The sequence below is a fragment of the Hyperolius riggenbachi genome, chromosome 4 (genome assembly GCF_040937935.1).
Source record: "Hyperolius riggenbachi isolate aHypRig1 chromosome 4, aHypRig1.pri, whole genome shotgun sequence".
In the NCBI taxonomy this organism is placed as follows: Eukaryota; Metazoa; Chordata; class Amphibia; order Anura; family Hyperoliidae; genus Hyperolius; species Hyperolius riggenbachi.
In genome coordinates, this window is record NC_090649.1 from 66878643 (window position 1) to 66889350 (window position 10708).

General features: G+C 44.9%; 1 protein-coding gene across 2 annotated transcripts in view; it reads right to left on the minus strand.

Moving 5' to 3' along the window:
* Positions 1 to 4610, minus strand: part of LOC137571268 (opsin-5-like) — a 126672-nt gene extending 122062 nt beyond the window's left edge. For both annotated transcript variants that reach the window (XR_011031315.1, XM_068280153.1), the window contains exon 1: positions 4365 to 4610. Coding sequence is in view for 1 of the 2 variants with exons in the window: in XM_068280153.1 (XP_068136254.1) it covers positions 4365 to 4437 (73 nt within the window). In the remaining variant the exon portion in view is untranslated. The remainder of the gene's footprint in view (positions 1 to 4364) is intronic.
* Positions 4611 to 10708: the final 6098 nt, after the last annotated feature.

Here is a 10708-nt window from a genome sequence, read left to right on the forward strand (position 1 = left end):
AATCTGGGCTCTGCCTGTTCAGTAAGCCAGCACCTATTCAGTAGGAGATCTTTGGCAAGTCTCCCTAACACTGCTACTGCCTATAGAGCGCGTCCTAGTGGCTGCTGCTCTGGCGCTTTGAGTCCGCCAGGAGAAAAGCGCAATATAAATGTTATTTGTCTTGTCTTATAAAGTGGACCAGAACCTGTATTATTTGGAGTGTTTAGCCTGTCTAATTACCCCTTATATGTTAATATTCATGAGTGTAATATACTTTGTCTTAGGGCCAGTGCACACCTAAAAGCGCTGGCGTAATCGCAAACGCTGAGTGCTTTTTGAAGTGATTTTTCAGAGCAATTCTAGGCATGTGCCTAATGATTTTCTAATCATGCCTAGCGATTTTTGGACATTTTTGTCATTATTGTCAGATCTGACAAGACTAGCTGCATGCTTGTTTCTGGTGTTGCTCAGACACTTCTGCAGCCAAATAGATCAGCAGGATTGCCAGGTAACTGGTATATTGTTTAAAAGGAAATAAATATGGCAGCTTCCATATCCCTCTCACCTCAAGTTTACTTTAAGGCTTGGTGCACACATAGCAGAAACGCAAGCGTTGCGTTAAACACTGTGTTTTATGCAGTAATGTTAGTCAATGGGACGCAGAAAAAACGCAGAGACCTGCGATTTACAGTATGCGTTCTGAAAAATGCTGGTTTTGTTGCACAATATGCAAGAACTTCCCCCCCCCCCCCCAAAAAAAAATCCTTTTTTGCTGTATTTTCACTTCCTTTTGTCTTCCGAATGATTTGCATAAATGGAAATATAAAAACGCATGGAAAACGCATACAAAATGCATATGCGTTTTGTGTATGCGAACTGCCAACGCATTAAAACGCACATAAAAAAACGCATCGCAAAGTCACCAAAAACGGAGCAAAAACACTAAATAAAAGCACACAACATTAACATAAAACGCAGCCTTTCACGCTATGTCATATGAGAACCCAACCTAAAGGCTACACACAGTATATATATATATATATATATATATATATATATATATATATATATATATATATATATATATATATATTTTGTTTACGTCTTGCCACATCTGTTTCCTTCAATGAAAGCCCATTGCATTGCTGTCCGATGGCACAATTCACTCTGTACGAGATGTGAGTGCTGGTGTGCTTTTGCATTTGTTCATCGTAGTGAAAACAGATACAAAAACAAATACAAAAACAGAAAAGCAGATTACGTTTGCAAATGCCTTTCTTTTTTTTTTTTTTGCACTAGTTTTTGCAGTATAAATGAAGTCTTATATAAGCACACTAAAAGTGTCCATCAATGATATCATCTTGATTGTACAATCTTAAGGTGCCCATTAACAGTACAATGTTTTCCTCAGATGCAATCATTCGATCAGATTTGCTGCATTGTAAGTAATTGGAACATAATGATCGACTGTTTCCACAAACAGATCAATCAGGGTACTTTTTTTCCTCAGGATAGGATCGTAAAATCCAACATTCCAATCGACAAAATTCTGTATTCCAATCGACCATAGAATTGTTTTACGATGATTTTATTCACATACTGAATGGATACTTTAAAGGGGAACTGAAGTAAGAGGTATACGGAGGCTGCCATATTTATTTCCTTTTAATCAATACCAGTTGCCTGGCAGCCCTGCTGGTCTATTTCTCTGCAGTAGTATCTGAATAACACCAGAAACAAGCATGCAGCTAAAGACGTCAGATCTGACTTTAAAGTCCGAAACACCTGATCTGCTGCATGCTTGTTCAGGGGCTATGGCTAATAGTATTAGAGGCAGAGGATCAGCAGGGCTGCCAGGCAACTGGTATTGATTAAAAGGAAATAAATTTGGTAGCCTCCGTATACCTCTTACTTCAGTTCCCCTTTAAAGGACCTCTGTCGCGAAAATCTTAAATTTTAAAATACATGTAAACATATACAAATAAGAAGTAGGTTACTTCCAGAGTAAAATAAGCCATAAATCCTATGTTGCTGTCACTTACAGTAGGTAGTAGAAATCTGGCATTACCGACAGATTTTGGACTAGCCCATCTTCTCATAGGGGGGTTCTCAGGTTTTTTTTTATTTTTAAAAGCACTTAGTGAATGGCAGTTGTTCTGTCCAAATGCCAAAAAAGTGTTATCCTGTCTTTATCCTACCCAATAAAGTACAAGTGTCCCTGTGTCCCATGTCTGTGCGTCAGTGCTTTTGCGCTACTGCGCATGTCCTGCACTGACACAGCTGTTGGGAGAGGACTCAGGGGCTGGGAGGCGGGCCAGCCGGCCGAGCGGGAGGGGCGTTTGTGTGCGCGTGGCAGGCGCGTGCGAGGCAGTTGGGTGCGCGTGTTTGCGGTAACAGACCTAGAGCCCGTTTTTAAATGGGCTTAGGTCACTAGTATAGAATAAAGGACATGCTGAGAATCCCCCATGAAAAGATGGACTAACCCAAAACCTGTTGGTAATGTCAGATTTCTACTACTTACTGTGACAGCAACATAGGAGAAAAGTCATTTATGGCTCTTTATACTCGAGAGAAGTGCGAGAAATGCACTTCTTATTTGTATGATTTTCAGTTCCTCTTTAAAGTGCCCATTAAAGGGAGACTGAAAGGACCACTATCACGAAAAATTGTAAAATTTAAAATATATGTAAACACATATAAATATGAAGTATGTTTCTTTTAGATTAAAATGAGTCATAAATGACTTTTCTCCTATGTTGCTGTCACTTAGGGCTAGTCCACACTAGGTCCGGAAACGTATCCGCGGCTGCGTTTTTCAGCCCTGATGAAAAACGGAGTCCCGGATACTAATGTTAAAAATAGCAGCCGTCCTCACCCAAGAAAAAAACTGATCCGTCTGCGTTTGTAGGGACCCGTTCTCAAAACCTGAACGGAAGGTCCGGATCTTCTGCATTTTCACGCAACGGATCAGGACCCTGATACACGCAGGGGTAGTGAAAAGCAATGAGAAAACGCAACTCCATCTCCACAGGCAAAATAGCACCAAAAACGGATGAAAAAACGGATAGCCTGAACTTTATTATTGGCCCAAAAAATCCTCCCACTATCTTCCTAATGACAGAGACGTTTTCTATCCATGTTTTGGGGTAAAAAAGTGAACTGAAACTGATGCAAAACTGATGCACTTTTTATGAAAACGGATCAGTTTGCAGTCCGGTGGTACTTCCCCTGATCCCGGACTGCAGTGCCCGTCCTGCAACCGTGCCTAGGGTGGGCCTAGCCTTACAGTAGATGGAAATCTGACAGATCTGACAGGTTTTGAAGTAGCCCATCTCTCCATAGGGAATTCTCAGCATGGTCTTTATTCTTCATAAAGACACTTCTTGAAAAAAAATTTATACAAAGATGCTGGCCAGCCTCCCTGCTCGCTGCACACTTTTTTGGCAGTTGGACGAAGCAAATGCCTTTCATTAAGTGCTTTTGAAATTAAAGAAAACCCTGAGAATCCCCCATGAACAGATGGGTTAGTCCAAAACCTGTCGGTAATGTCATATTTCTACTGCCTACTGTAAGTGACAGCAACATAGGACAAAAGTAATTTATGGCTCATTTTACTCTGGAAGAAATATACTTCTTATTTGTGTATGTTTACATGTATTTTAAATTTTACAATCTTCGCGATAGTTTTCTGTACAATTCGATCATAAAAAGTGTGTTGAAAGATCGCATCTGATGAAAAAAATTGTACCGTTAATGGCCACCTTAAGGCTCAACACACACCATACAATCTTGGTTGTTCAATCTTACCACTTTCATGTAGTAGAAGAGCTTATCCAATCAATCATTCAAGGTATTTTCAATCTGTTGGCCCTTATACTACATAGATTTGGTAAATCTGTGCAACCAAGATTGTATGGTGTGTGTTGAGCTTTAGGTAAATAGAAGCAGTAAGGTTTTACAATCAAGATTGTATCATTAGTGGGCATCTTAAAGCGGAACTGAAATAATAAAAAAAAATAAAGTGTTTCACTTACCTGGGGCTTCTGCCAGCCGCTTGCAGCCTTCCTGTCCCGCTCCAGTCCTCCACGATTCTCCGCTCTCCCGCCGCCAGCCGCTCTCGGTACAAGTCGACAGCAACTGCACCTGCGCACACTGAACCACACATATATTTCTAGCGTCCTGCGCTATTAGCGCCAGACGCTATTGTGGAGACAGATACGCGTGTGGGGGATGCAGGCGCAGTTGGCGAGTTCACCGAACTGAAAGTAACTGGTGGCGGGAGATCGGAGAATCATGGAGGACTGGCGTAGGGCAGGAAGGCTGCACAGGGCTGGCAGAAGCCCCAGGTAAGTGAAACTCTTACCTATAAGTAGTGAGCCACTTACCTATTACTAACAAAAAGACCCCCGCTCCATAGTCCACCATTGGATGTAAAGTTGAAGCAAATCTCCCTTCCATCTTCCAGGCTTCGGGGTTAAGCCATTTGCCATAGATGTGTATTCATAGTGTGGTCAGGCTGCAGAGTATTCCGTATACAGATGGCAGGATAGGAGGGATAGCAGAGACTCGCTGCCAGAGCTGCCTGCAGGAATAGCGGAGTCCTTCAGACTGAGAGAGAACGATGTTGTGTGGCGTGCTGCTGCTGAAGAGGAGGAGGCTGACAGAAGAGCATCTCTGTAACCAATGTGTACTCCACAGCAAGGGTTACCTCTGACTACTCACAGTGTCAGCACAGACAACCCACCCACTCCACACCACTAAATGAGGTGCCCTGTGTCACTGCACACATGTCAGTCACTTCCCTGCTCTGCAGAAGCAGGCTGTCACAGTGGAAGTGCATTATCAGCACATATGACATGTCTGGTAACATTGGATGCCTATATAGATTTGGGCTATGTTCACTGTGGCACGATATAAATGACCACTCCAGGGTAAAAAGTAAGCAGTTAAAATCTGGCAGAACCGACAGGTTTTGGGCTAGTCCATCTCCTCATGGGGGATTTTAAGGGGTTTCTTTGTTTTCAAGAGCGTTACTTGAACGGCAGTTTAACCTCCTTGGCGGTAACCCCGTGTGTGACACGGGGTAAGCCGCCGGAGGGTGCCGCTAAGGCCCTGGTGGGCCGATTTACATAATTTTTTTTGCTGGACGCAGCTAGCACTTTACTAGCTGCGCCAGCACACCGATCACCGCTATCTGTTGCGGCGCACGGCCCCCCCAGACCCCGTGCGCTGCCTGGCCAATCAGTGCCAGGCAGCGCCGAGGGGTGGATCGGGACTCCCAATGACGTCACGACGTCGCTGACGTCATCCCGCCCCGTCGCCATGGCGACGGGGGAAGCCCCCCAGGAAATCCCGTTCTTTGAACGGGATTTCCTGATCGGAGATCGCCAAAGGCGATCAAAGCGGGCGGGGGGATGCCGCTGAGCAGCGGCTATCATGTAGCGAGCCCTGGGCTCGCTACATGATTTAAAAAAAAAAAAAAAAAACTGCTGTGCTGCCTCCTGGCGGAATGTTTCATACCGCCAGGAGGGTTAACTGCCAAGATAGTAAGATACCAGCCAGCCTCCCTGCTCACTTGCACACTATTGTGGCAATTAGACTTAGCAACTTTCATTGAGAAAATGCTTTGAAAGCAAAGAAAACCCCGAACCCCCCATGAGGAGACTGACTAGTTCAAAACCTGTGGGTTCTGTCAGATTTTAAATGGGGAACTGAATTTAGAGGAATATGGAAGCTTCCATATTTATTTCCTTTTATCCAATACCAGTTGCCTGGCAGCCCTGTTGGTCTATTTGGCTACAGTAGTGTCTGAGTAACACCAGAAACAAGCATGCAGCTGATGTTGTCAGATCTGACAATAATGCCAGAAACACCTGATCTGCTGCATGCTTGTTCAGGGACTGTGGCTAAAAGTATTAGAGGCAGAGGATCAGCAGGGCTGCCAGGCAACTGGTATTGCTTAAAAGGAAATAAACATGGCAGCCTCCACATACCTCTCACTTCATTTGTCCTTTAACTGCTTACATTTTTTTTTGCTGGAGTAGTCCCTTAAAGTGATCCCAAGGTGAGAGTGATATGGAGGCTGCCATATTTGTTTCCTTTAAAACAATACCAGTTGCCTGGCAGCCCTGCTGATCTCCTAGGCTGCAGCAGTGTCTGAATCACACCAGAAACAAGCATGCAGCCTATCTTGTCAGTTTTGACAATATTGTCAGAAACGTCTGATCTGCTGCATGCTTGTTCAGGGTCTATGTCTGAAACTATTAGAGGCAGAGGATCAGCAAAACAACCAAGCAACTGGCATTGCTTAAAGAGGAACTGTCGCAAATATCTTTAAAACACATACAAATAAGAAGTACATGTCTCCCAGAGTAAAATGAGCCATAAATTATTTTTCTCCTATGTTGCTGTCACTCACAGTAGGTAGTAGAAATCTGACATTACCAACAGGTTTTGGGCTACTCCATCTCTCTATAGGGGATTCTCAGCATGATCTTTATTCTTTATAAAGACACTCCCTTAAAAAGTTTTATACAAAGATGCTGGCCAGCCTCCCTGCTCGCTGCACACTGTTTCCTAAGTGCTTTTAAAAATAAAGAAAACCCTGAGAACCCCCATGAGAAGATGGGCTAGTCCAAAATCTGACAGATTTCTACTTCTTATTGTAAGTGATAGGAACATAGGAGAAAAGTAATTTATGGCTCATTTTACTCTGGGAGAAATGTACTTCTTATTTGCATATGTTTTAAATTTTAAAATTTCCACGACAGTTCCTCTTTAAAAGGACAAAAAAATATGGCAGCCTCCATATCGCTCTCACCTCGGGTTTACTTTAACCTCCTTAGCGGTAACCCCGTGCTACACACGGGGTAGCCGCCGCGGAGGATCACAAGGCCCTGGACTTAAAAAAACAAAGAAACTGGTGCATTACGCTTTAGCTAGCGGTTCGCTAGCTAAGCGTATGCACAAAGTTGCTCCGGTCCCCCGCGATCGCCCGCAGTTACTTCCGGAATACGTACCCCCCAGCGTTCCCACGCAGGCACAGCCGCCCAATCGGCTCCAGGCATCGCGATGGCGGCGATCGGGATTGCGGCTGACGTCATGACGCCGATTACGCTCCGGCGGAAGCCGATCGGGAAACTGCGCTCTTCGTGGGATCGTGGTGAGGTACGTATAGCCGGCGGCGATCGGCGGGCATGGGGGGGACCGGAGCAACCGAAAGCATACGCTTAGCTAGCGAAATGCTAGGTAAAGCGTCAAAAAAAAAATTGGGGGTCAAAAAACCTCCCGGCGGACGCAGGGTCAGAAACTGCGTACCGCCAAGGGGGTTAAAGGTCGCTTTTGGAATGCGGCTTGCCACCACCATCTATAGCAGCGTTCACAGTGCGACGGGTGCATTGCGGTGTAACGCCGTGTGGCATGGTAACGCACTGCATACAGTCACGGCAAAACATGTGCATTAACAGTACATGTAAAGCCTACTTTTCATTGGCTGTATGCTTCACTGTACCTGATGCAACATGTGGCTAATTGGCGGCGCTGCTTTCCCCATCTGTTGCCTTGTTCTCCTGCTGTTACTGTTACTAGGAACGCAACGGCCACTGTAAATGTAGCCATAGGCCCGTTCACACATGACAGAATACATGCCCATTTTCCATTCTTGCAAATTCGTGTTCGTCGCACATCTAATGCAAGTTGATGGTATCGCATTTGACATGCTTTGTTGTACACCACCCAACTTTTTGAGATAAGAAAGAGGGACACTTAAAGAGACTCTGTAACAAAAAAAAAAGTTCCCCTGGGGGTACTCACCTCGGTAGGGGGAAGCCTCTGGATCTCAATGAGGCTTCCTCATCCTTGTAGCTGCAGGCAGTCCAGCACTGGCTCCCCTGAAGCTTCCCGGAATCCTGGCTCGACAAGCCTGACAAGGCTTGCTATATTTACCTTCCCTGGCTCCAGCGGGGGCGCTGTTGCGGCTCTCAGCACGGAGATAGCCGATCTCTGTCGGGTCCACTCTACTATGCAGCACAGGAGACTTGCGCCTGCACAGTAGAGCGGACTGACAGCGATCGGCTATTTCCGTCTATCTCCGAGCAGAGAGCCGATACTGCGCCTGCGCTGGAGCCAGGAAGGTAAATATTTACATCCCCGCTGTTCGGAGGGCCAGAGCGAGACCACCGTGGGAACGAGGAGGACGGGGGAAGCCACGATTGGAAGCTTCCCCCACCCGAAGTGAGTACCCCCCAGGAGAGCTTCTTTTGGTTACAGGTTTTCTTTAAGCCACGCTCTGCCATCACCTTAATCACGCCCCCGAAAGGTACACCCCTAGTCATGCATAGTTGCATACATAGATTCCATAACAAAAAAATGTTGTTTTGTAATTCAAACCACACTTGTCCTTTCCATCCTGGTTCATTTTCCTACATATTAACTTTTGAAAAATAAGAAATATTTCAGTTTAAGTTTTAGAAACTGTTCCAGCGCAGACTAACGCACAGCAATACAAAGTCTGTGCGACATTCACAGTGCACACGTTGCGTTATACAATATTTATAAAGTGCTGCATGCTGTGCACTATACGCGTTATTAGCTTCGTTGGACTGTTTGCACATGCTCAGTAATGTTTTTGTTTTGTTTTTTTAAATGTGACACATGCGCCGTTTTTGTTCTATCAGTATGCGACGAAAACGGCGCATCAAGAGACGCATAATGCATTTCAAAATAACGTCCAACTTAAAAACCAACATGCGTTGCGTTAGGGGCACGTTGTGCGACTTTAACGTCGTATCAAACGCAACGTCCCACTGTGAAAGAGGCCTAAAGGATGGGAATAAAGTTTAGTGTCAATTAACACATTTTTCAGTAGAAAAATACAAATATTCACATAGATCTGTGGCTCAGTCCTGAGGCCTTGTTCACATTGCGCTCCGTTCGCGTGTCCGTCAGCGTTGGTTTTTTTTTGAGGCGTCTTTTTTTTTTCCAATTCCCGGGGCTTGGGTGGGTGATTTGTTTTTGTGCTTAGCAGTTTTCTAAGCGTTTTTTCTGAGCGGTTTTGTAATTCACTCCCTGACGCAAGTCAGGAAGTGAACCCTTTGACCAGGAAAATAATAAATACAATGTATTTATTCTTAAAGGGAACCAGAGACGAAGCCCCCTCATGTATTTTACCATATATATCAGTAAGAACATTAGAGAAAACACTTACCATGCTCTCTGTTTCACCCTCACTGCTAAAAGTGTCTGTTATTAGCAGTCACAAGAATCCCAGACTGAGCAATTAAATCTGGCTTTGCTGGGAATGATTATTGCTGAGTCATTATAGCAAAGCCACAAGGGGGCAGGCTTGGGCTTGAAATAACACCACAGAAGACAGACTTAGCTATAATCTTTCTGTAGCAAAGCTAGACGGAGCAGCCTGACTTCTCAGTCGGGGGTTCTTATCAGAGGTGATTACAGTCAGATTACACAGAGAACAATGAAACAAAGGGCAGATTAGGTGTTTACAGTCATGTTCCCACTGATTTATAAGGTAAAATACAAGAGGGTGCTTCATCTCTGGTTCTCTTTAACAACCCGAGCGCAATCGCCTTCATGTGCGTTTTTGTACGTGTTTGCCAATTTACCTATACCTTCCATTGAGGCGGAATCGCCCCGAAAATGGAACACCCACTGCTTTCCTAGCCGCACCGCGCACGACCCCCGCTGATGTGAACCTTCTCATAGACATTCATTGGCAACGCGGTAGGGGGCGTTTTGAAAACCGCAGGCGGGCGGAAAAAAGCCGAAAACCCCTGCAGAGTGAAGAAGCCCTGAAAGAGGGACAAATGAGGAGGAAAGAGGGACAGAGGGATTGAGTCCCCAAAGAGGGACTGTCCCCTCCGAAAGAGGGGCAGTTGGGAGCTATGCTTGTTGCGCAAATTTTCTGCAAGACTAAACAGCTGATCTGATATGTATGTTTTTTTTTTTCCTGCATGAGACATGCAAACCACTAGCGGTTTTTTAAAAACCGCTAGCCATTTAATCCTATGGCAGTGTTTTCACTGCCACGATTGCGGCGTTATGCGGTTAGCATTAACTACAAATGCGTTACATGAGGCGTTTTCCCAGCTATTCCCGAGCGATCGTGATTAGCATGTATAGAACCGCTAATCGCGATCGCTCCCAAAACGCTACAGTGTCCAGTGATTTTTCCGCGTTATAGCGGTAATCGCTAGCGTTTTGCAATTTTAGATGTGAACGGAGCCTTATTGTCAGATCTGACAAAATTAGCTGCATGCCTGTTTCTGGTGTGATTCAGACACTACTGCAGCCAAATAGCTCAGCAGGGCTAGATCCAGGTGATTATTCTATTATTCTATTATGTAGTATGCACATCTATGATGTACATGCACATATTATGTTGATATACAATGGTCTGATATATGCATGCACTATGGGCTATGGACCTGATACTCCCATTAAGGAGTGAGTCTCCCTAGTGACACAATGCTAGGGATGGGACAAATCCACAATTTCTTCGAATCCGAATCCGGATCCGAACCTAAAAGGTTCTCGAATATCTCGAACCTTTCGAAACCCGAATCTAACGAATCCTGCACATAAGAATTGTGCGATCCGTGGTATAGTTGCCCGCAGTATAGGTAACCCAGGCATAGGTAGCGAGGTAAAGGTGCCTTCAGTATAGCTAGCTAGGTATGGGTGCCTTCAATATTGGTAGCTTTCAGTATAG